This window comes from Schistocerca piceifrons, chromosome 5 (genome assembly GCF_021461385.2).
Source record: "Schistocerca piceifrons isolate TAMUIC-IGC-003096 chromosome 5, iqSchPice1.1, whole genome shotgun sequence".
Classification (NCBI taxonomy): Eukaryota; Metazoa; Arthropoda; class Insecta; order Orthoptera; family Acrididae; genus Schistocerca; species Schistocerca piceifrons.
Window position 1 is genome coordinate 80,053,748 of NC_060142.1, and position 27,406 is coordinate 80,081,153.

The 27,406-nt window shown below is 38.0% G+C and overlaps 1 protein-coding gene across 1 annotated transcript in view; it reads right to left on the reverse strand.

Annotated features, from left to right (window-relative positions):
- Positions 1–22,741, reverse strand: part of LOC124798140 (probable RNA polymerase II nuclear localization protein SLC7A6OS) — a 71,286-nt gene extending 48,545 nt beyond the window's left edge. Inside the window, exons 1-2 of the mRNA XM_047261418.1 lie at positions 22,405–22,741; positions 3,005–3,139 (exon numbers count right to left, since the gene is read on the reverse strand). Of these exons, the coding sequence (XP_047117374.1) occupies positions 3,005–3,139; positions 22,405–22,560 (291 nt within the window). The 5' untranslated portion in view covers positions 22,561–22,741. The remainder of the gene's footprint in view (positions 1–3,004; positions 3,140–22,404) is intronic.
- Between the last annotated feature and the right edge of the window lie 4,665 nt (positions 22,742–27,406).

Below are 27,406 nucleotides of genomic sequence, written 5' to 3' on the forward strand. Positions count from 1 at the left end.
TGCAAAGCTGCTAAATTTTGAACAAAAATACGAATGCAAGATGCACAGAAGTCACTAAATGAAGTCAATAATAGTACAGAAATACTGAAATGTGTCATAACAGGTGGTAAAATATGGGTTTATGGTTGCAACATCAAAACTACGGCTCAATCATCCCAATGGAAGCAATCTCGATTGTTAAGGCTTTTGTGGCCACTTGTTGACAAACTGTCAATTGGCTCCTGTCTCCATTGCCATGTGCATATAGTCAGCGGCCACGAGCTTGGCTCCAGTTCTCCACTGGCAATGGAGGGTGCAGCTTTGACAATGCCAGCCACTTGTGCAGGCGAAACGTCAGTAAAATCATCAGACAAACATCGGCCGAAGAACCCAAGACAGAAGCCAATAGGCAGTTTGTCATTCTGGATCGTCTTCTTGCATCAAGGTTGAATGTTCAATAAAGAGTAGTTCAGTTCAACTTGTGTAGCATGAGGCAATCTGATGGGGTGGGGGAAGGAGGGGGTACCAGATTAGTAGCAAAGTAATTCATGCCTTTTGTACCACAATAATGTACTGGTCTGCATTTCATTGTTTATTCGTGAATGGCCAAACACAATACTGTAATGATGCCCTAGCCTCCATATTTACCAGACATGATTCCCTGTCACATTTTCTGTTCCCAAAAATAAAATAAAACCTTAAAGAGCAATCATTTTACAAGCACAGATGAGATTGAAAAGCTACTGTTCAGAGAACTGAAAGCTATCCCAAAAATCATGTTCTGGTGTAACCACAAATGCCGGTATGAAGATGAAGAATGCATGAGTAGAGAGGGCAGTGAGACGACGCCAGCCAATAGCCCGTTGAATAGGAGTGCACCATGACAGGAGCGACCTCTACATATTATTAGCTGAAGATTATGAGAAAAGCCAGCATGGAATATGTGATGACAGTCAATATCCTTTGTTGCATTTGAGAGGAAAACACATCCTGGGTGCACCTCAGGTGGTGTGGGAAATCTAAATTTGAACCAGGCTGAGGGAGTAAATGTGAGAAATGAAGGCTATGGTGAGACTTGTTTTATATTTATGTGGCATATCTGTACCTGTACAGACTTACAGGGTGTCCAAGGAGGAATGGTTAATATTCTGAGACATGACAGGAACACTTGTTTGAAACAAAAAACTTCATATGGACATATGCCTTATTCCAAGTGGTTTCTGAGGAAGAACACACTTAATTTAGATTTGCTTTTGGGTTAGAGGTGTGTACATGAGTGCCTTACCGATTCAGCCTCTTTGACATTTTATTCTAGCCCAACCTACCTTTCAATCTATTTGATCAGGACGTCTTTTTGCCATTAAACTAGCCTGTTCAACATGCAGTTGTCCATGGTGTGTCATGAGTGAAATAGTGTGAGGGATTGAGAGTGTACCATAGAGGAGCATTGCTTAACTCCGTTTGTACATGTGCTGGCTAAAATGCAGCTAATGAAGAACACACAGATATGGTGTATGTTTGCAACTTCTGCAGTGGTAGTGCTCCTGCTGCTGTTGTAGAATACCGTCAGCACTTTATCAAACATAAAATTCGTGATCATAGAGTTTCTCAGAACATTGTGTGAAACAGGTACTCTTCCAAGTTCCCATTTTTCTTCTGAATGCGTAGTTCCATAACCTGTGCAGAAACAGCAACATAGTGCTGTAATGGTGCAGTGCTGTCCTACTACTAACACACAGGGGCTTTTTATATGTATCAATGACTCACAGACATGTGTATGATGAACATTACATATGGACAACTTGTATCGATTTCACGTACAGCATGTCCAAAATCTTCACATTGATGACAACACCACAAGAGTTGAATTTTGTCATTGGCTAAATGATAATCTGCATTTGTTTGCATTAATATTGTTCACTAATGAAGCCATATTTACACAGAATGGAATCAACAACTCTCTCAACAATCATCGATGGTTGCAGGAAAACATACATGCTGCAGTGGAAACTAATTTTCAAGTTTGTTTTTTCATCAAGGTTTGATATGGCATATGTTAATAGCTCCACTCATTTTAGAAGAGCAAATGATGGGACAGAATGTCTTGTATTTTTTGGAAAATTCGCTTGTTAAATAACTTGAGGGTGTTTCTTTGGCCACGCAGACTGCAATGTACTTCCACATTTTACCAGTGCAGTAATGGAACTTCTCAACTGCACTTACCCTACTCGCTGGATTGGTGGTGGTAGTGCAATTAACTGATCTGCAAAATTATCACAACTTACGCCATTAGATTTTTGTTTATGAGGTTGGATGACATATGAGCAGTACAAAAGAAAGGTGAATACGCAAGATGAACTGTTTGGTTGCATCAAGGACACTGCTGCCTTCATTAGGAAATGTGTAGAGGGACCCACACAAGCAGAACAACATGTTCACAAATGCATTGAAATTGACAAAGGTGAATGTGTTAAAAATACGTAGTTTTCAACAGTCACTTTGTAAAATGCATATTGTAATGCTTACTAGCTGTTGTACATGTGTAACCCAGACAAGATATTGAATAACACAGAAAATAAGTACCAATGTACATTAACTATGTTCTGCCTCGGAAACCATTCAAAACAAGGCATGTGTGCCACATGAAGATATTTGCTTCAAATGGTCATTGCTGTCGTATCCATGAATACTGACCATTCCTCCTTAGGACAGACACCATGTATGTCCAATGAGTGGCAAGGCTGAAATGGAGAGAGCATTTCAGATGGAGAAGATGGTAATTATTTAGTTTAAATAATATTGTTTAATAGTGAACTTAATACGAAAGCATGGGGACTAGACTGTTACTGGAGGTACCATCAACATCTGTATAACATCAAGAAGAACAGATACACCAATATAATGAATCTGAGAAGCACCTGGTCATTTATGCTTGAAGTAAGTTGCTTTGCTTGTTCTGTTACAAAAAATTATTCCAACAGTGAAGTACTAGATAAGTCTAAACACAACAAAAAACACTAATTACCTTAAATCTGTTTTCTTGTGATATTTGCTTGCTTTCTGCACGAAGTTTCTCTAGTATGTTGGTGACATGCTTCTTTGATGTCCTGGGAATGGACTTCTTTGATTTCTTGAGTATATGCTGTGCCACATTTTCTTCCTAAATTTATAGTAATAAAATTACATCAGTAAAAGTTTATACCACAAATGCAACATTACTTCATCATTCTTTAATATTAAAATTAATACTTAAAGAGCAGTATATAGTATATAAAACTAGTGGTGCCACTACACTGTCAGAAATGAAGCATTTCAATTAAACCCTAATTCCAAAATGTAGCAGAGATGCTGACTCAGCATCTCCACTATTTGATGAGTAGCGACTTTCCTTTTCATAATATTGTTACATTTCATCCTCCTGGATTTTCCATTGTTTGAGCGAGAGAGAGAGAGAGAGAGAGAGAGAAGATTTCACACTTTCTTCTGGTAACTAAATTTTGCTTCAAAGATTTCTGATACACCTTTATCATTAAAGTTTTGGTAGTAGCTAGTGCTATCAGCCATTCTGTTCTACATAACTTACCCAAATCTTTCTAGGTCAACTGGTTACTAGCAATATGCCATTACCGGCACCTTCCCCATTACTGAGAATTCTAAAATAAAACAAATTTGTATACTGTGTGTTTATTGTTATTACTCCTATTATTATCATCAGTCATTTGACATCATGGCTGATTAAAGCTTTTTCCTGACTTTTACATGTACTAGGACATTCAGAGATACATCAGGTCACAGCTCCACTCTTTATCTAGTCTCCTGCAATCCAGCAAACAATTTCCTTGGTCCATCTTTCATCCATTCACAATATCCCAGAATTCAAATCAAAAACAGATCACAATATGAGTAATTTAGAATTATATACCCTCAGAGTAGCAAAGAAACTTAATAATGGCAAGTCGTCCTGTGCCGATTGTATGTCTAACATATTCCTTTCACAAGTGGAAGTCATCTGCTCAATTACAGACCCACATCATTGACATAAATTTGCATTAAAATTTTGGAAAGTATGCTGTGTTCCAATGTTATGAAATACTACTGCAAAAAAATGATCTACCGACGCATAATCAGCATAAATTTATAAAATACTGTTCTTGTGAAAACACAATTGATTCTTTGGTCACATAAGGTAATCAGTGGCTTCTAATCAAAGTGGGTGCCTAAGGAACCCAACTGAGTTTGTGATTTCCTGTCAGAAAGGACACAATTGGTAGTAACTGATAGGAAGGCATCTAGTGAAAGAGGAGTGCAATTGAAGTGTTATAGGCCCTCTGCTGTTCTTGACATATATAAATGATTTAGGAGACAATACAGCCACATTTTTAGGTTGTTTGCAGATGATGCTGTCATTTACTGCCGAAGTAAGATCATAAGAGGATCACAACAAATTGTAAAATTATTTAGACAGGATATCTGTGCAGTGCAAAAATTGGCATCTGAAACTGAACAATAAAAAGTTTGATGTCCTCCATGTGAGTACTAAGAACAAAACAAAATCCATTAAATTTCAGTCACATAAAAAAAAACCTGAATTTAAATGTTGCCAATTCAGGTAAATACCCAAGGATTACAATTATAAACAACTTCAACTCAACCATCACAAAGAGAACGTGTGGATGGTGGACTAAAGACTGCATTTTATTGGCAGAATTCTTGAAAGGTGTAACAAATCTACTAAACAGTATGCCTACACTATACCTGTCGATCCTCTTTCGGAGTACTGCCAAACATATTTGCTGGCAGACATCATTATGGAATATCGCATAAAAGGGGAGATGGTGTCATGAATATGATACGTATGTTGAGGTTACAGTCACTAAAACACAAGCATTTTTCAATACACCAAGATGTTTTCATTAAATTACAATGATCAACTTTCTTAGTATGCTGCATGCGAAAACATTTTGTTGATTCCCACCTACATATGGAGATATGACCATCATAATGAAACAAGAGAAATCAAAGCTCACACGTAACTGTTTATCTGTTAATTTTTCCCATGGGTCATCCAAGAGTGGAATGGTCGAGAAATAGTCTGGAAGCAATTCTATGTACTACCAGCTGAACACTTTGGTGTGAATTGCAGAGAGACATGTACATGTAGATACTTGTCACCAGAGGAAAATTCAGGGCGGTGGGAGAGGGTTATGGAACTGCAGCCCTCTCCTCCTCAACTAAATCTGTTTCTTTTTAATTCTCCATCCCCCTCCCCGCTCCCCTCACCCCCCTCCCCCACACGCACACACAAATCTTTGCAACATAGCTTTCATATATCATAGTTTTGAAAATTTTGTCACTATTGTAGTTCGTATTATAATAAGTTAAGAAAACAACTTTGCTTACTCTAAGAATTTGAGATGACACAGTGATACAAAATTTCTGTGAGATCACGCCCCCCCCCCCCCCTTTCCAGACCAAAATCCTTGATTTGACATTTCATCTTCCAATCCAATCTGTTTTCCTGGTCCACTTATTTGTTTCCACTTTCTCCAAGTGAATCTCAATCTTCATCTCTCCTTAGTTCAATGAGCACACTTAAATTTTGAATGGTTTTTGCATTTCAAAAAGGTCCAAATTTATTGTCATTACTCAAAATAGGTAACACAAACCAATTGTAAACTTCACATTTCAGGCATGTCAGAAACTTAGTTTTGTAATCTCTGTGTTGTTTACCAAATCACACCAAACCATTTTCATTTTTTTGTTTCTTTATTTTGCTTTCCCTCCAGCCACTGTCTTCAACAGTCTTACATGCAAAACTGATCAACTGGTTCAAAGAATTCCTTATTTGGTGAAGTCACACAAAGTAGATCAGTGGTCCCCACCTGATCACATCCAATTTGGATGAAATTTTGCACAACTGCCCCGTACAAAACAAAACTAAACTAAAATATGAGTTCAAGATATAAAAAATTTAAGGTTTTTTAAGCCTTTTAGTAAAGAGTGGTAAAATGCTGTGTGAGCTATAAAGTTACAGTATAATGTTAAGACAGCTTAAAATAGAAACTATTTGTTATCAAAAGGTGTAATCTGGGTCAGATGCACAGCATTTTGTGCTCTTTTCACTGTTAAAATTTCAAATGGCTCAAATGGCTCTGGCACTACAGGACTTAAGATCGGAGGTCATCAGTCCCCTAGAACTTAGAACTACTTAAACCTAACTAACCTAAGAACATCACACACATCCATGCCTGAGGCAGGATTCGAACCTGTGACCACAGAGGTTGCACGATTCAAAACTGTTTAGAACCGCTCGGCCACTCCGGCCGGCAGGTTAAAATTTCAAGAGTATGTAATTAGCCATTTCATCTGTCATGAGGTCAGAGGTGGGAAAAAATCAATTGCAACACTCTTTGTATCATTTTGTAACTAAAATAATGTTGGATAAATGAAGTGTATGGTGTGTCCATTAGTAGTTCCACAGAGAAGTTACTTGTCATCAGTTTCACCGTACTGAAAAGGCTAGCTGTGAAGTATTCAAGATGTTCTTAATATGTAAACATGCCATCACATTTTTTTATCAAATTTGTGCATACTCTGATGTCATACTGCTAAACATCATCATCTCCTACATTATTTATTTATTTATCAGAAAGAGCAAGTGTTTTTGTGCAAGAAAAGGTTATGTTTCGTTTGGAGACACACTACAATAAGGTTAAAAAATGAACTTGAAAATACTACTGCCAAATAACCCCAGTGAAATGTATGGTGGCTCTTCTTGCTCATGTTGTATATTAATGACCTAGTAGACAATATTATTATTAATTGCCTAGCAGACAATATTAATAGTAATCACAGACTTTTTGCAAATAATGCACCTTATTGTCATGGAGTATTATTTGAAAAAAGCCATACAAATATCTAGGCAGATCTTGATAAAAGCTCAAAATGATGGAAAGCTTGGCAACACACTTCAAATCTTCAGAAATTTATAATTGTGCACCCTAAAAAATGCAAAAAAGATTGTCAATGTATCCTATGCCAGAATATCAATGATTCACATTTGGAATAAATCTACACATACAAATACCTAAATGTAGTAAATTGTAAGGATATGAAAATGAATTCTCGTGAAAGTGCAGTTGTAGGTAATGCAAGTTGCACACTTTAGTTCACTGGCAGCATACTGGGAAAATGCAATATGTCTTCAAAGGATAGTTCTTGCAAAACCCCTGTGTGCCCAAATGTTTAATAAGTGTGCGGAACACAAACCTAATAAAACTAGTAGAAGATATGAAAATATAAAAAGAAAGGCAGGACAAGAGATAGAGGCTTTTTGATTCAAGGGAGAATCTTGTCAAAAGCTAGAAAATCTGAACTTCAGTACTGTCAAAAACTGGAAAACCTGATTTTCAATACTGCCGTACAAACACATAAAAGCTAAGATTTTGGAAGTATTAAGTTCCTCCTTCAGGAAGGGGGCAGTGATAGATTGCTGAAGATAAGGAAGGAGCAACAGGTCATTCAGAATTGAGCAAACCACCATTCTAAGCTTTACCAATCTATCCCCCTTTCCTCCATGACGAGAAACTAATAATTCCAAAAGATAGGATCAATGTTTTCATCTTTAAATACGTCTATTGCCAGAACTGAAATTTCACCACCTGAAGGTAATAGCTGGCTGGTCCTTCACTTTGTAACTGCATGATTTTCTGAAATTTTTTCTTTTGATACAAACAGCAAAAACTGTCAGATGTTTGAAGACAAAATGTCACCCATACCATGACAGCTTACTTATGAAGTTTCATGAACCAGTATTACATGAATATTGTGGGAACACTTTTCAACCTCCTACCTATTGCTCCCATATGAACCACAAAGACAAGATTAGATTAATTACAGCTCGCACTGTGACATTTAAACTGTCATTCTTTCCACACTTCATATGCAAACTGAATGGGAAGAAACCCTAATATGTAGTACCAGTACAATGGGAAATACTCTCTACCACAAACATCAGAGATTTGTAGAACACAGGTGTAGATGAAGCTTAGAGTTTAATAATGTACAGTACTACGCACAAGGGGATTAGTTGAAACTGAAACTAACTGAAGGACATCTATAGGCATAATCCATAGCACTTCAGGCAGGGGAGTTACCTTCATAGTCTCAGATGTTATTGAATTTAACATATGTAAAAATTCAGGAGTAAGCAAGAAACATATTTTTTGTTTTCTCCAAAAAAATTCCAGCCCCTAGACACAGGCCTCCAAATGACACTGCGAACACCATTTTAAAGATGCAAATTTTGGAAAATACTTTTTTTTTTTTTTTTTTTTTTTTTAAATTAATTGCTTTATGATTTGGATGTATCTGTCAAAGTTCTTTTGCTGTCGCCTTTTGAATTTTTTTATAATTTACAGACTTTTTTTTTCAAAAATGCCAATCCAGAAAAGCTCCATTTTTTTCTGTTGATTGGTACCACGTAGTACCATATTCTCTGTAAAGGAGAGCTTCCACTTTTAAGTTGGACAGATTTTATTCTAAAAAATCACTTTTTTAACTTTCAAGCGTAATGTATGTCTGCACAGAAGTTGTTTCTTACTAATTTCTTTGTAACAATGTTTATTTATACAGTCTTTGTTGCAGTTATTTCTTATCATTTTCTTTGTTGCAGTTATTTCTTTTCACTTGAATTGTTGCAGATATTTCTTACAGTTTGTTGTAGTTTCTTGTCAGTTTCTTTGTTGTGGTTGTTCATTGCACATTTCTGTATAGTAGTTGTTCAGTGCTAATTTGATTACTGCAGAGGGTTCTAAGAAATCTGAGACCATCCAGTGATTCTGTGTTTTCGTGAGGAATTTGCCAGTTGACACAGTTGCAATGTGTTTTGTGAAAAAGACTATTTGAAATGTCTTCTGACTGAGGCCACAGAAGAGTGAACTGTGCTGACCATTTGCATATCCATAAAAGAGTGATATATAAGACAAACAAAACAACAGACTTTGTTCAGGTTGGGAATAAGTGTTCTCATTTGATGACTCTGTTTCAAAGTTAAGATGTTTCCACTGACGACTTTTTGTGTTCTAAATGTTTTAACAGAATGATAGTATCTGAACAAGGTGAAGCCTCTCATGGTGCAGATGATGCACCAGTCAACTACAGAGGTAGGTGTTAGCCCTGTTAAGAAACCGTGATCAGTGAAGTCAAGTCATAAGCTCCTATGCATCAAGAAAGTGCAGAGGAATTATTAAAGCTACGGATCAATACACTACAGCTAAACTGACCACACTCTTCAAAGTAGAAATTCCATCTTCAGAAGAAAAGGAACCAAAGCGCTCTTGCACCTCCTGCCAGGATTTTTTCACAAATATCAATTCAGCCGCTGAATATTGTGCATCCTACAGTGAAAAGGTGCAAGTTTTAACTATTATTCAAGAGAACTTTCAAAGAAAACAATTTTGAACCACATTCCATCAGTATCAAAGTACATGGTAGGCAAATCAAGAAATATGAGGTCTGTAAACGGAGTCTTTGGAAGACATTATGATCATCCTGCAGAAACAGCTCAAGTTCAAATAGTGCAGTCATTATATCTGGAAGATAAATGGGACTGTTCTCGACAGAGTGCCAATAAAAAAGACACTATAACAGTTGAAGCTCGAAAAGTTGTGAAAGTAAAGAGGTACATGATTCACAGCATTAAAGAAACTTTTACAATTTATAAGAGCAACTACACATCATCATCATATATTGGAAGATCAAAATTTTATGCACTACGACCTAACTGGGCAGTTCCACATCCACCTAGATATGTCTGTTAATGTGTGTACTGCTTGGATTTTGAACTTTGTGTGATTACTTTGACGTGGCATATGACACCTTGGTTGGGCATGTGAAGACATTAGTAGTCTGTGATGTAAAGCGAGAGACTTGTTTGTTTCAAGAATGTGGCGACTGCCCTGGAATGGGACGACTGCCTTTTACAGACACTTGGCCTGGAAGACGTAGCAGATAACCCTGCAGAAATTACATACGCGACATGGGAGGAAAATAAACCAATTAAGAAAACTGTTGCTTTTGACAGTTTCATTGATGAACTTGGTAAATGATCAGTGAAAGCAGTAACACACCAGAATCTGAAGAAACTGCAACAACAACACACTGCAGAAGTGAAAGGGTATGTACAGGCTGAAGAACTATGTTCAGTGCTTCACTGTGATTTTGCTGGGAAATGGTCTGTTGTTCTCCCACAAGAAGTAAAAGGGAATCATTGGAGTAATGACCAGGTTACAATTTTTACAGGAGTGATATATTTACAAAACAAGACCAAAAGTGTTGCAGTTATAAGTGATGACACAGGACATGACTCTGCACATGCTTTGCTAGCAATGCACAAAAAAATTCTTCAAGTCATTTTAAAAATTGTTACCAGTCAGTTGGCACAAGCAACTTACTCATTTCAAATTAAGTTGCTTGTGCCAACTAACTGGGTATACAGTGCTACTGGTCATGGGAATGAGGCCTCGTGATGGTGTAGGAGGCCTGCTGAAGCACCATGTTACAAAACATAATCTTTCCAGATCATATACAGCTGTGATTCAGAATGCTGAGGATTTTATGAGAGTCCTGAAATCTTACACATGCACAGCCTTCATTCTTTTGTCCAGAGAGGAAATCGAAGAATTCCGTGAGCAGAAAAAAGAAGAATGGTCCAAACAAACTACTCCTGTGACAGGAATTCAGAAGACACATTTTTGGATTCAAAGTGTAGGGCGAACTCATATTACACACACTTTAAAGAGGAAGAAAGAAGAAATTTCATTCGTTCAGCCAATACCTCGGAAACAGCAGGATAATATTCACATTCGCAACCTGAGAAGGGAGATCTGTGTGGCGTAAGTGTAAGACTGTAACTGGTGGGTTGCAGAGATTATAGACACCAGTTATGAGTTAAACAAAATTGTAGTGAACTTTATGCTTCCACATGGACCAGCTGCTGGAAATGGGTTTCCAGCTGAAAAACAGCAACAATGCCATCAGTGCTCACTTCCTATTCACAATGTCTTGAAGATTGTAAGTGCTCCAGTTCCTATTGGTTCAACAGGAAAGCATCTTCTATATCAAAGGAAAATACTGAAGCTGTGGAACACATTTTTAGTTACTGGCTAATTTCAGTACAAAACAGAGTGTACAGAAGTTGCATAAATTGAAACCTTTAACTGTTTGGACCTTTCACAAACATTTTGGAGCCATTTAAAATGCTTAAAAATGAGTCTCTTACTCACCTTTAAAAACTAAAATTATGTTAAATGAGACCAGGTTTTGATTTTTATGAGCCTGTTAATTGATCATAAAAGTGGAAGCTCTCCTTTTCAGGAAATGTAGAACTATAAAGTACTAATCAACAGCAAAAAAATTTTATGGACTGACATTTTTGAAAATAAAATAATTTTTTTCCATAAATTATTAAAAAAAGGTCCAGAATGCTATAGTAGAGGAACTTCAACAGATACGTCCAAATGGAGGATTTCTTTGTAATTATAAAGCAATTATCTTTTAAATAATAAAAAAATATATGTATCAAAACTGTTCCAGAGATACAGCATTTCAAAATTTTTTCCAAAATTTGCATCTTCAAAATGGTATGCGAAATGTCATCTTTGGAGGGCTGTATCTCGGAGCAGAAATTTTTTTGGAGGAAAAAAAAAGTGTTCCTTACTATTTCCTTCATTTTAACATATGCTAAATTCAATAACATCCTAGCCTGCCTGAATTGATATGGACTAAGCCTATAATAGTCTATAAATTAGGATTATAGATCATGGTCAAAATGAAAACACTCCTATTAATTCAAGAATATTGCAAAGTTCATCTTTGACAAAATTGTAAAGTCAAAGATACAACCATGGAAAATGAAAACCACTAAAAACATGATGAAAAAACGCTATATTTTAATGTTACACTAGCAGAAGGTAGTAAAATAAGTGATACTGGGTGTACTGCTGTGGACAGGATAGGTACAATGTAATGTCCACAAAAACTCACTGCAATCAAAAGTATGTTTCACATGGGGGCACGTGTAGCTTTGGTTTATGTGGTGTTCGTAGTGGGGACAGTGATTTGTGTGATGGTGGGGATTGTATCATTTGGGGAACATATGTTCAGAAATTAGTTGTCAGTGTCTTTGGGGAGAATGGGTAGTGCCTTTGACATATTTGCCTTTCCAGAATGGATTCTACCATAAAGTACATCAGTTTGTATGTAGCGGGTGGAGATGGCTGAGATGGAGTCCACAATCTGCCTTTTGCAAAAAATTGCTGTTATTTGGGAGCATTTAACTGCCACATTTGTCATTGAAACATGTGGCTTACAAACATCATTGCTTTAAAGTCATCACATGGGTACAGCACATGTGGCAGTGCCACAGAGATAACTGTGGCAATCTGTTTGTTGTGGCACATGGTTCAAAGTACCCACTTTTGTCACATTGGTTTAATTTTTTTAATTTGTTTCTTTTGTAGTGGAATGAGTAAGCGGGCTATTGAAGATAACTTTTCATTTTTAAGCTAATTTTGAAGGGAATTTACTAACTGTAGGATCCAATAAGGAGCATGAGGTGGTTGTAGAAGTAAAAGGATCTCATTTCGAGAAACCTAAGTATGGGAGAAAGAACAATGTTCTGAGTCTTTGGGTATGGGAGCTGTTGTTTCAGAGGGAGGTGCAGATGATATTTTAAGCTGACAAAGTTGTAGTACAAAAGGCTTAGTTACAGTGATTGAAGAGTGTATTTCTAAAGGCTGCCCTATCGTTACTGATAGGTTTGTTTCGCATGAGGGATTGGAGAGAAAGTGGTACAACAATTTAGTCATAAATAATTGTGGCACGACAAACACAACAGAGAGATATTTGAGGACTGTAATATCTGTTGTTGGGAGACGGCTCTTCCATTTTACAAGCTCATCTTGATTATGTCCTTTGAGTATTTCACAGTAGCATGTCACTTTGAACAAAACACTGAAGCTTCTAGCAGCTGTCTCCACCTCGCCATCATGAGTAAACACCACCGACTGCTGGGGCTAGAACACTGTTTTGTTTATATAGGAACAACTGCAGTATAGGAACCTTCCACAGAAGGCCAAAGTTGGGCAGTGCACTCCCACCTCCCACTAAGCCCCTAGCAGCCCTACTAAGTGAACACCCAGTCTCTGTTAAAAGTGTAGTGGTTTACTCTAATCTCAGCCAGCTCTTTAGTAACCAAATCCCAATATAATAATGCATGAGCCATGACTCCACAAGGTACCATTCTTGGATGTTTTACTTGAGCAGAAGGCAGGAGGACAGCCTGGTCACTCAGTGTACATGAAACCAAACGCACACTCACTGGTATTCGAACACAATAGTATTCAGCACCCTGTACACAAGAATGTGGTCTTTAACATGTCAGTACACAGAGCAAAGATTATTTCTGATGATAACGAACTACAGTCTGAATTGTATCATTTGGGGCACATAATCGGAGAGAATGACAAAGGACGTCTCGGCTTTGATGGAAGAGGCCAAGCTAGCTGCATTCCTTCCATATTGTGGCAATCAGCAGCAAGTTAGGACATTTGATACAGAGACATGGAGGGTCATTCCATGTCAAGTCACCCAGGCCTTGACACCAACCATGTCAGATTTTGATGAAACTTGGTACAATTACTTCTTTTAGCATCCTGAAAGCACTTGTAAAAGTTTTTTGTTCTATCTCTTATAGTTTTTTTTATAAATTTTTAAAGTTTTTAGATTTGGCATTGTTTCAGCAGTCAGAAATCGTAACTTAAACGTGTCCTCACAACTAAAAAAATTTGTATATTAAAGAATACTCAAGATATCAGTATGAAATATTGGAATAAGTTTGTGTATTATATCTAAATGTTAAAAAAAATTACCATAAAGATATATTAAAATCTTCCAAATGAAAAAAAATTTACAATTTTGTTTTTTAGCTAACAGATGTTTAGTTTTACAAAACCTGCAATATCTAGAGTCTCAGACCTGATAGAAAGCTCAAATTTGTTTTAAAATACTCTTAATTGTATAGGCTATTAGATAAAAGAAAAATTATGTTGGCTTTTTAACCTGTTTAATAGTTATCTAATTTTTAAAATAGTATTAATTATATTTTAAAAATAAAAAGTACCAAGTGACTTAAGACACCGAAAATAAGTTTTTGTCTTCTTGGAGTATCAATGTACGCTTGGATTTTGTTTTGTTACTCCTGTGTTTTGAAGAAAAAAATTATTACAGCGTTAAACAGTGCTTGGATAGTATTTTATTAAGTTTATTTGAACTTTCAGTAAGTACTGTTACTTAGTTTACACAGATTCCTTTCCTATATCCTATAAAAGTAACCAGAACAGTAATCAGACCAAAAGTAAAATCAGTATGTCATATATTCAAACCTGTAGCGTAGGGTTATTTAAAAAATCTGACTGTTTCCAAACAACCTACACACCCTCAAAAAAGTTACAACCAGTATCTGAATTGAGTGAGGAAGAAAAAGATTTGATCCACTTACGATCTGGAATTAATCTGTGTGAATTTAAGAATATATGTTCACGCCACAGCTACTACTTTTTAAATGTTTTCGAAAAGTATCAAACAACATGTGTAGACCCACTAAAAAAACACAAAAAGCCCATCAAAAAATCGTTGAGAAGTGTAGGCTTGGATCTTTCTAAACAATTACTGACAAAAAATATTAGCATAAAACCTGGACAAAAGCTTTGCTCAACATGCCGTAACTTTTGTGAGGAAAAATTAAGAGTTGAAGTCAATGAAAGTGAAACAGATGATGAAGTCATGGTTGAATTAGAATCATTGGAATCCAGAAATGAATCCCTCGTACAAACAAACATTGCTCTTGATAAATTAGGTTTAACACCGATAAAGCTTCATGGCTTGTCAGAACAAAGTAAAGGGTCTTATTTTAAAAGGAAGGTTAGCAGTATTGAAAAGACTGCAAAAAAAAAGGCGGTTTCAAAAGTATTAAAATATGATGCACCAAGTTCTGATGATGACGAAGAAGATACAAGTGTGGTTGAGAAAGCAAAGGATTTTGATGTAATGATCTCTCTTATGAAAGACAAGATTTCATCTCTTGGGAGGTCTAGAAAAATCCAGATTCTGACCTTGGCTCCAGATTCTTGGAGTCGAAATAACGTGATGAAAGAATTTAATGTAAATGAGTACATGGTGTGACAAGCTAGAAAGCTAAAATCTGAAAAGGGTATTTTGGAAACTCCTGGTCCAAGAAAAGGTAAAACTCTTTCTGAAAATACAGTAAGACTTGTAACAGATTTTTATGAAAAGGATGAAAGTTCTAGAGTGCTACCTGGAACAAAAGAAAAAGTAAGTGTTCAAAAACAATGTGGGGTCAACAGAAACGTCCGATCTCACGCGTCGGCTTTGACCCGTGACGTAAGGGTGTTGTGGTGTGTGACGTCATTACGGCGCGGAGTTTGGTTTGTGAGTGTGGCGTGTTTGTAGATGTCGTGTTGTCGTTTGTTGTGCCCTCTGGTGGTATGTTCATGGTTTTCGTTTGTTTGGTGTGTTGGGCTCAGTTTGCTGTTGCTCAGTGGTGAGTGCTGCGTGCGTCTTTTTGAAGCGGAATTTGTATCAGTGAGTTAACGGTTTTGTGTGATGGTTAATGTAACGATGATTGCTGTACGTCGGGTGGGTTTGTTATTAAGTGTATTCGGTTGTGGTTTTTTGTTCAGGAATGGATATGAAAGACCAGATTAATAGTTCTCGGTTGAGGGCTATGATAGGGGACACAGCTTTAGAGCTGATTAAATTTCTTCAGCTATTTGGCTTAATTGCCGAGGTCGTGAAGTGTGGTGTGTGCCGTGAACCAATGAAATTGGTTAAAGTTCCGGCCTCTCGGACCAGGGACGGTTACATGTGGCGCTGTCGCAAAGATGACATATGGCGTTCCATACGGCGCGGTACCTGGTTCGAGAAGTCTAGATTGGGCATGCGTGAGATTGTGCTTGTTACATATTATTTTTGTTATAGATCCCCACAGAGTTTTTGCGGGCATGAGACTGGTGTGAGTGAGAGGACTGTTTTAGATTGGTGGTGGTGGTGGTTAGTGTTTAACGTCCCGTCGACAACGAGGTCATTAGAGACGGAGCACAAGCTCGGGTTAGGGAAGGATTGGGAAGGAAATCGGCTATGCCCTTTCAAAGGAACCATCCCGGCATTTGCCTGAAACGATTTAGGGAAATCACGGAAAACCTAAATCAGGATGGCTGGAGACGGGATTGAACCGTCGTCCTCCCGAATGCGAGTCCAGTGTGCTAACCACTGTGCCACCTCGCTCGGTCTGTTTTAGATTGGTATTCCTTTTGTCGTGAAGTGTGTTCGGAATTTATTAAGTACAGGGGTAAGTTGGGGGGCCATGGGGTGGTTGTGGAGGTGGATGAGTCACAGTTTGGGAAAAGGAAGTATGGGAGGGGGAAGTCTGTGGCTGGTCTTTGGGTGTGGGGGGCTGTTGTTCCGGGGGGTGGGCGTTTCGAATGTGTTTTTAGGGTTGTGGAAGGGAGGTCGAAGGCTGAATTAGTGGGGTTAATTGAGGAATATATAGAGCCGGGGTCCACAATAGTTTCTGATGCTTTTTCTTCTTATAGGGGGTTGGGTGAGAGGGGATTTAATCATTTAGTAGTGCACCATAGTTTAGAGTTTAAGAATTATGAGACAGGGGCTTGTACTAATACAATAGAGGGGATGTGGGGGGCGGTTAAGTCAGTTCTTGGTAGGCGGAAGAGGCGCTCTTCCAACCTTCAGTCTCATTTAGATGAGTACTGTTGGCGGAAGAGTGTCCCAGAGGGCTATTGTATTGTTCGGATTTTCTTAAGGGCTGTGGGTAAAATGTATAGGCCGAAAGTGGTTGGTTAGGGTGGGCTGGGTAGGTGGCTGTGGTTCAGGGTGGGGTGGGTGGTTTATTTTGTTGTATAGTGTTTGTTAAGGTGGGGGGGGGAGGGGGAGTGTGTTTGTTTTTTGTTTTAGTTGTGGAGGATCTATTTTGTTGAAGTTTTTGTTGAGTTGTAGTGTGTGATTGAGATGTTTTTTATGTTGCATTTGGTTTTTGTTTGTGGGTTTTTTATTTTGGGGTTGGGGGGGGGGGGGGGGGAGGGGGTTGAGGTGTGGGTGGGTTGGGTTTTTCTTTTGGTTCAGTATTTTTTTCGTGGGTTTGCTTGTGTGTGTGTGTGTGTGTGTGTGTGTGTGTTTGCGTGTGCATTTGTGTGTGATTGTGGTGACCAATCTAGTTTGTGGGGCTGGAACTTTCTTGTGGTAAGGTCTCATTGTTTTTGTTTTTGGCGTATGTGTTGTGTATTGGGGTATGGGGAAGTGTTTCATTGAAATTTGTGACTGTGAAGGTTGGTATTGGTATTCGTATTGGGAGATGTTTTTGAGTTACATAGGTCAAGGGTAGTGGTCGATCCTAAGTTATGGGATTGGGAGCTGCTGTTGAGCTATATAGTTGGAGGGAAGTGTTCAATCTCAATGTTTGGTGGAGTATGTTGATTTTTGTAATCAGAGAGGGGATCGGGAGCTGCTGTTGAACTATATAGGTCAAGGGAAGTGTTCAATCCCAATTTATGGGATCGGGAGCTGCTGTAGATATATGTAGGTCAAGGGAAGTGTTTGTTCGCAATGTTTTGCGATGTATTTTGATTTTTGTATTGGGAGAAGGGATCGGGAGTTGCTGTTGAGCTATTTAGGTCAAGGGAAGTGTTCGATCCCAATTTATGGGATCGGGGGCTACTGTAGATCTATATAGGTCAAGGGAAATGTCCGATTCCAGATAATAATGTGTTTTGTGGTATTTGGTGAGTTTTGTGATGTCGATTTTTTTCGTCGTCTTGCGTGGTTTTGTATGGCGGTGGGTGGCTAAATTTGTTTATATTTAGTTTCTCCCCACCCAAAAACCCCCAATTTCCCACGCTTGTCCCGTTAGAGTCATTAGGCTTTTTGTGAAACCTGTGTGTGTGTTGTTTTTCGATGTATTTTCGTCTTTATGATACGTATGCAACGATTTTATATCTGCCATATTGGAATTGTCGTTTATGGTCGTTTCCGCCATATTTGTGACATCATGGGTCAAAGCCGACGGGTGGGATCGGACGCTTCCGTATTTCCAAAATGTGTACATGCAAAAAAGAAGAACTCTATTATTCTTTGAAATGGGAGAATCCCGAGGTAGAAGTAGCATTTTCAAAATTTTGTTTCTTGAGACCTAAATGGTGTATCCTTGCTGGTGCTGCAGGCACACACACTGTATGTGTATGCAGTATGTGTATGCAGTATCCACCAGAATGTTAAACTATTACTGGATGCTGTGAAAATTGAAGAATCTTATAAAGACCTAATTAAGATGCCTGTGTGCAACATGGAAAACCAAAACTGCATGCTAAATCATTGCAACAGCTGTACTGCAAATACTGCACTAACTAAGTACTTAACTGAAAAACTAAGTGAAGATTATGATTTAGAAGAAGAAATTGTAATCAGTCAGTGGGTTAACACAGACAGGGCAGAAATGATCAAACAGTCTATCAGTGTTGAAGACTACATTTCTTTATTGGTTAGGTCATTGGAAAAGCTCACACCGCACTCGTTTATAGCAAAATCCCAATCAGCAGCCTTTAAAAGATTGAAAGAAGACCCACCACCCAAAACAGTAATTATTGTGATGGATTTCAGTGAAAATTATTCCTTTGTTATACAAAATGAGATCCAAAGTTACCACTGGAATAGAGGTGGTTGTACTCTACATCCAGTTGGAGTTTTTCTAAGAAATGAGGAAAACAATGTTTTTGTTTCCAACCACTGTTTTATTAGTGATGACCAAGAACATGACACTGGTTTTGCTAACTTTGTACAAAAAGAAATTACAAAGTGGCTGTCATTACATCATACTGACATTGACTCAGTTCACTACTTTACAGATGGTTGTGCTGGGCAGTACAAAAATAGAAACAGTTTTAAAAATTTGACTGAACACTTGAGAGACTTTAATTTGAAGGCCCGACACTCTTTTTTTGCAACAAGTCATGGGAAGTGAATTTGTGATGGCCTAGGAGGAACTATTAAAATAATTTTAAGGAAAGCCAGTCTACAGCTTTCAGACGAAGAACAAATAATGACAGCAATCAATGTGTACAAGTTTTGTGAAAAAAAATAATATTGAAAACATTCATTTTCACTTTATTGACAAAAAAGAAGCTGATTTGCTACGGTTAAAACTAGAAAAACATTTTTCAGCAACCCGAACCATTCCTGGAACAAGAAGTTTTCATAACTTCAAACCACTTCCAACAAACAACCTTGAAATTAGAAGGACTACAGATAGTGTAAAACCCTCCTTAGTCTTTTCTTTCCATTCTTCTTCTGATTGGGTTCGTGTTGAACCATCCATAAATAGCTATGTGGCTGCAAATTATGATGGTAACTAGTACTTTGGACTGGTAAAAACAATATTCAATGATGAAGAAGATGCAGAAATTCTATTTCTACATCCTTCAGGACCAGCTGCACCATTTTATTGGCCTGAAAGAGAAGATTCTTGCATAGTGCCTTTGGAGCAACATAGTCTGTGTAGTAGACGCACCTCAATCAAGCGGCACTGGAAGAATGGAAATACGGAAGCGTCCGATCCCACCCGTCTGCTTTGACCCATGACGTCACAAATATGGCGGAAACAAAAACAAACACACACACTTTCCACAAGAAGCCTAATGACACTAACGGGACAAGCACGGGAAATGGGATGTTTTGGGTGGGGGGGCAAACTAAATATAAACAAATTTAGACGCCCTGCATAGCTAAAACGCGTAAGTGAAGACAGCCATGCATGAATACCCACCCACCTCCCCAGGGGTCGTAACCCATGCAACCCATAGAAGATAAAGATGCTTCAGTAGCTGATTAGTGTTTTTTGTCTTTAAAAAAAAAATCTCACGGGATACAACGAACAGGTCAGAAAGATAAATATAATAAACTAAAACAGAAATTCGAGGAAACAGATAATTAAAATAAGTAACAGGCCCTAAGTGTTTTTAAATTAAAAAAAAAAAAAATCTCACGAGATAGAACGAACAGATCGGAAAAGTAAATAAAATAAGATAAAACAGAACTGGAGACAGCCACACTCAAACCAAACTCCGCGCCGTATTGTCGTCACACACGACAACACCCTTATGTCACGGGTCAAAGCCGACGCGTGGGATCGGACGCTTCTGTCGACCCGGAAGAATGTATTACTTCAAAAAAGACTGTATCAAAAGAACTGAAAGCTCTTGGATGAAGTGGAAAAACTGTTTGAATCAGCATTAATGTTTATTAAAAAGACAAAATTACTCAAAAAATTCAACGTTTCAAGCAATCAGTTGGGTTATACATAAGTGTCGTAACTACACTAGCTTTGTACATAATTCTAATGTAATCTACTATAATTAATAAACATGTTAAAAAGCCATCATTATTTTTGTTTTCTCAAGTAGCCTATATGTTTAAGAATAAATTAAAACAAATTTGAGCATTCTATCAGGTTTGAGACTCTAGATATTGCAATTCTTATAAAACAAAACATCCGTTAAAAAAGAAAAAGAAAATACGTATAATTTTTTTTCATAGAAAATTTTAATCTATTTTAATAGTATCATTTTTATCTTCAAATTTGTATAATAAATAAACTTGCTGCAAAAATTCATGATGTTATCTAAAAGAGTTTTTCAGATAAGCAATTTTAAAGTTTTGAATACAAATTAAATTTACCATTTCTGAAGGTTCGAGAAGAAAAAAAAAAAAAAAAAAAAAAAAAAAAAAAAAAAAAAAAAAAAAAAAAAAAAAAAAAAAAAAACACTATAAGAGATACAGCTAAAAAAAATTGCAGGTGTTGTCAGGATGGTATTCGAACCATTTGAGCCAAATTTCATGAAAATCTAAGGAGGTGGGTGTAAAATTTATTTTTTATTGGGTGATTTGATATGGAATGACCCTGGACTGAGGCCAGTGTTGCAGCCTACCTTGGCTCATGTGTCATCATATTGGAATTTGATTATAAAGGAAACAGCAGAGTTGCAAAAATCACAATTTTAACAGAGATCAGTGGTACATACTTTCTATGACATGCAGCCTGGCTGTGGAAATCAAGTGAAAGCAAAGGCAGATGCTTGAAATTTGTAGGGAGAAAGAAGCAGCAGTTTCAAACTGAGAAAATTTATTAGTATTGTTAGCAGAAAAGCATTAATACTTACTGCTTACTGATGCTGACTTTCTTGTTTCAATTCTCTTTTGGTTTTGGAATCTGAGTTTACCAGTTACAGATTATTATTACCCTTCCTCCTCTCTCCCCCCCCCCCCCCCCCCCAGGGAAGGAGGGGGGATTGTTGTGTGGCCAATGGGCTGGGTGGTACTGATGGTGTGTGGGTGTTTTTTTTCTTTCTTAAGTAGTGGTTTTGTTTTGTGTGTGGTTATCTAGGATGGGGTTTGATTTTGTTATGCTGGAGGTAGTTTTCCTCACTTTTCCATTAGGACAGTGGCAATGTGTGAACTTTTCTACATCACAATGTTTCTCAACTGAGGAGTTGATGACAGTCAATACGATCTGATAATTTTGGGTAATCTTCACTTAGGAATTTGTAAAGAGATGGGTAATATCAAGCCATGCAAGCACCATTACTTAGGGAAAACACATTACGTCTCAACAAACTATTCTGACCACGGTATAATCACTTGACTGTCACCATTGCAGTTTGTGAGAGATGTGATGGCGTCTGGTGCCCTTTTAGTACTGCCACAATCCTTAAACAACTGCAACAACATGTAGAATGATGAGGAGGATATCTCCCAGGGAGGTGACTGACAAAATCGTTTCTATACATAATTGCACGGGCACTATACATAATTGCAAGGGAAATGTTGAAGACAGTCTGGCAAACGATACAAAACCTTAATTTAAATAGTGTACTGAGATGTAGTGCGTGTTCCCACAGTAACGGTGTTTATGAAATTTAATACTGCTCATTTTTCTACACTTCCGATGTAAATTTTACCAAAAACAGGAGAAAACCAAAGTAGAGATTCCATCCCTCGGCTTTGGACACTATAAGCATTTTTAAAAATCATGTGCACTATCACTGCTCCATAATGTGGCCCCCTCTTGCTGTCACAACAAATCATGAAGATTATTTTCATTCTGTTTCTATATTTGTCAGTGCTTCGGCTAATTTCATTTTGATGTACTTTTGTTGTTGATACGTTCGTTATATGTTTTGATTAACGAACCGGTGACAACAGATTAGAAGGTACACAAGAACATGCTACCAATTGGCCTACAAACATTATGATATCGAAAAAGAGATCGACAGACGTAACCTGTGTGTTAATCGTGCCGGCAAACTGAAGCAGCGCTGTGTAAGAATGCGAGTTACTCTCTGGAGTTTCATCATGTTTCAGTCTCTTGCAGGATAATAATAGAGCTTCGTGGGGATCCTCGTCGCAACGGCGTTTGACACGCAGTATGGCTGCCATTTCATGCGTTTTAAATAATCAAAGTATGTTTACGATGGCTGAACGGTAATTATCACGCGTACGAAGGACTTTCTGAAACACAGCACATCGTGGTCACGAAAATCACCTTCACGAATCACTCAACTTTATTCCCCACCCTCACACCGCACACAATGCAAAACAAAAACATAACTGATTTAAAACTAATCTCCTTGGAAACGATAGCAAAGACTCTGTTTTGTATTGTCAACAAAACCGGCCAAGTCACGTGATCTCGGTATGGCGTAAGTTTCTCTGTATTTATTTATTTTATTTGATTGGCTTTTAGCATACAAACTTTTCAGCCGTCACAACTTAAATGTATTGATACACATACACCTAGCAAAGTAATATTTGATCTTCTTCATTCATATATGTCTTCAAACAGATATCGTTGTATTTATATTACAAAGACACAACTGACAGTTAACCACTATTTGTTAAATTCAATGGTCAAAATTCCGTTCAACTTTTTATGTCCTCTTTAGCTATAAATCTGGATATGGCGCCATAGGTCTAATCAGCAGGCCAGTTCATACTATCCGTCACGTCACGGCACCGTCACGTCAAGGTGTATTCACACTGTCCGTCACGTCAAGACCCTCAAGTCCACTCAAGTCACATGATCTCAACTCACTGTCCTTAACTGTTGTTTTCGCCGGAATTGTGATCTTCAGGAGATAATATTCAACTGCTTTTATGCGGGCAGTGCACGTACAGGACGGGTTAACTTCTGTGCATGGATATTGGAGTCCACATTCGTACGAAAATGAATGTATTGGCCTAACATAGATTGCAGCTTGCAGGGTTAACTTGTATATGAGTGAAGAGAGACAGAAGTGTAAAGCAGCACAAAGACAGTGTGGGGTCTGCAAAAATGTCTTTTCGTGGTGCAGAAGGTGAATTTCACACATTATACAAGCAACTCGAGAAGAGGATTCTCCATTTTCTATTTTGAAAAATGGAAGCATCAGTTTTTCATTTGTTACATCGAACAACATCCAGAACTACTAAAAGAAACACAGTGCTATGAGCTGCCATCGCATCTCATATAAATTTATTTTTAGGTTAACTTAAAGCCCGGTCCACACGCAACGATCTGTCTGCGCAGACATCGGCGCAGATGTCTGTACATGCAAAAGATCGCTGCAAATGTGGTGTGTTCACACGACACAAACCCCAATCTACCACTCGCCCGCCATCTGTCGGTGTAGAAAAGAAATATCAGTGGCAAGCGACTACGCTCCCCGTTAACGTCAAAAATTTAATTTAGTTATTTTGAAATATAGAGATGGAGAGTTCTGTTGTGGTCTGTGTTCGCAACTTGTGTTGGAAAAAACATTCAGACCAACCGCAGGGAACAGAGAAAGCGGTCAAAATGGTATAGACAGTGGCTGCTAAAGCGAAAGCAGTTTTCTCACGTAAATTTACTGCGAGAGCTGCTGGGCGAACCTAACGACTGACGAAATTATTTGCGGATGGATGTCGAAACTTATAATTATCTCTTACAGCTTGTAACCCCTCATATTATGAGAAAAAATACTTGTATGAGAAGAACAATTTCTCCTCATGAACGGCTGCAAAGCAGATCAAAATATCATAGCGTTGGCTGGTATACTTGATCTACTCCTACACCAGATCTTCTAGAGTTCTGAACTTTGGATAACTCTTTTCGGTAACCAGTTCGCAACGAATTTTTTTCATATATTACTGTTTCTCTGTTTGCCGAGGCGTCAACTGCCCGCAATTTTTCAATTAAAGCATTGTATGCTGCTGTCTTTTTGTCTCAGTCACTATATTCTTTAGTTTTAATCTTCCACAAACATGGGTGGTTTCTATATATTTCAATGAATTCACTTACAAACTCTCTAGAACACTAAAGAGTATCAGCCATTTTAATGCCCTGTGCGCACAAATACAAACACTAGACTGAGCAAACAGCTGTCTCGCGCCAGATTTGCGGCGATCTCCTGTCCACACGCTCCAACTTGTCTACGCAGATGTGGTTTGAACCCACAGATTTGAGACGTTTCGCTCAAACCTCCAACTCCAACTTCCAGGTTTGCACACACCTCATGTTGGTGCAAATCTTCTGTCCACATGCAACGATCTGTCTGCGCAGCAGTGATGTGCGCAGACATTTGCGCAGACAGATCGTTGCGTGTGGATGGGCCTTAAGTTATTGGTCCAGTGCAAATTTTTGTGAATTACTCATATCTCCCTCAGTACGTTTCCTTTTCTTTAACTGTTGTATTTTGTTTTTAGTAGTTCAAGTGCCTTATTTGTACTGGCATTATCTAGTGAAACCACATAAATATTGAACACTGATGCTCACAATGTAGGCCTGTGCTGTGACAGTGCCACGCAAAACAACAAGGGGTGCAAGACCCCTCCATGAGAAACACAACCACATCCGAATTTTACTGTTGGCGCTACACACACACAGGCAGAAGACGATCGCTGGGCATTTCCCATACCCACACCCAGCCATCTGATCCCCACATTGTGTACTGTGATTCGTCAGTCCACACAACGTTTTTCTACCGTTTAATCATCAAATGTTTACGCTCCTTACACCAAGCGAGGAATTGTTTGGCATTTACTGGCGTGATGTGTGGCTTATGAGCAACCACTCCACCATAAAATCCAAATTTTCTCACCTCCCACCTAACTGTCATAGTACTTGCAGTGGATCCTGACGCAGTTTAGAATTCCTGTGTGATGGTCTGGATTCCACATTATGACCCTCTTCAACTGTTGGTGGTCTCTGTCTGCCAACAGATGTGGTCGTCCTGTACGCTTTTGTGCCGTACGTGTCCCTTCACGTTTCCACTTCACTATCACATTGGAAAAAGTCGATCTAGCGATGTTTAGGAGTGTGGAAATCTCATGTACAGATGTATGACACAAGTGACACCCAATTACCTGACCACGTTCGAAGTCCATGAGTTCCACAAAGTGCAACATTCTGGTCTCTCACGATGTCTAATGACTAGTGAGGTCGCTGATATGGAGTACCTGGCAGCAGGTGGCAGCACAATGCACCTAATATGAAAGACGTATGTTTTTGGTGGTGTCCGGATACTTTTGATCACATACTGTATTTACGTGGTTTCACTACCTAACTCCTGAACAAATAAGGTACTTAAACTACTAAAAGCCAAATACAAGACGGAAATGTAACCTGTAAATAATGAAGAGAAAGGAATTGAGCGAGATATGACTACTTAACCTCAAACAAACCAGTTTTTCGTGGCATGTGATGGCAGCTCGTAACACTGTGTTCCTGTTAGTAATTCTGAGTGCAATTTGATGTAGCAAATAAAAAAAAACCTGATGCTGCAATTTCCTAAAATTAAAATGTAGATACCTCTTCCTCAGACTCCTTGTATAATATGTGAAATTTCACTTAATGACATTTTTTGGACCAGCACTCCTTTTTTTGTGTTTTTTTTTCACTTCTGTCTTCCTACAAGCTGTAAATCATTTGTGTCCATAAATGTCATTTTAAGATAAATGTGGACTCTAGCATCCACACACATGAACTACCATGTTGTGTATGTGCTCTTCACACGTAAAAACAGTTGAGAACCAAATTGCAAAGAAGTTTCCGCAAACAAAAAAGTCGAGATCATGAGACTTGAACTGACTTGACATGTCATGATGTGATAGTGTGAAAACACCTTGACATGACGGTTCTGTGCCATTATGAACAAGGCAAATTCAACTGGTCATCAAATTCACAATGTCCGTCACATCACGTCATGGTCCGTCAAGTTACTTCATGTCGTGTGATCTCAACTTGAATGGCTTGCCTCAACAATTTCCCCCCCCCCCCCCCCCCCCCAGGGAACTGAAATCTTTGCAAGATGATTTTAAACTATTTGTACACATGAAGTGGACACACAGTATGTGGTAGCTTATACATATTGATGTTGAAGTGCATATTTATATGAAACTGACAGTTATTGGATTCAAATTGTTTGCAGGTTGCAGACATACCTTTTATATTAGAGAAGGAAGGCAGAAGAGCAAAACAACGAAAAAAAGAGTGTGGATCAGAATCATGTAATTAGATTGGATATAAGGGGAATTTCACTCACTATATAAGGATTCAAAGAAGAGGAATCTGGAGTTTATATTTTAGAATGTCAAAGCAACAGCTTTTTCATTTATTGCATTAAATTACACCCAGAATTACTAAAACGAGCCCAGTGTTATGAGCTGCTATCGGTTTGCTTGAGGTTAAGTTTGGTTGCTTATCCAGTGCAAATTGTTGTGCAGTACTCACACTTCCCTCTATACATTTCCATTCAAGACTTGTAGGTTTTCTTTACACCTTGTATTTGGCTTTCAATAGTTCAAATGCCTTATTTGTTCTGGGGTTAGCTAGTGAAACCACATAAATATTGATAACTGATGCTTGAAAAACTGTTTCATATCCAATCCAGAGAGATACTTAACATTAAATGAGACTGTCACAAACACATTTTTAAATAAACAACTTGCAGTGTCTGAAGGTTTCATTCCATTTCTTCACGAAACACAACAAATGCATGGCAACATTAAAATAAACTCCGCCAATTAATCAATCTGATTCTACACGCAATACTTTTTTCACTCCAAGGTGCACCCATATTGCAATCCATTCCATTGTAAAATATTAAATATGGTACCAGTATGTATAAAAATCCACTTTATAAATGTAATAGACGGCAATGCCATACAATTCAGACTGTTACATCACTGTTTCAGTTAATCTTTTGTCATTCCTTATAAATTATATTGAAAGAAGTAACGAAATGAAACAATTTATAACAAGCAATGA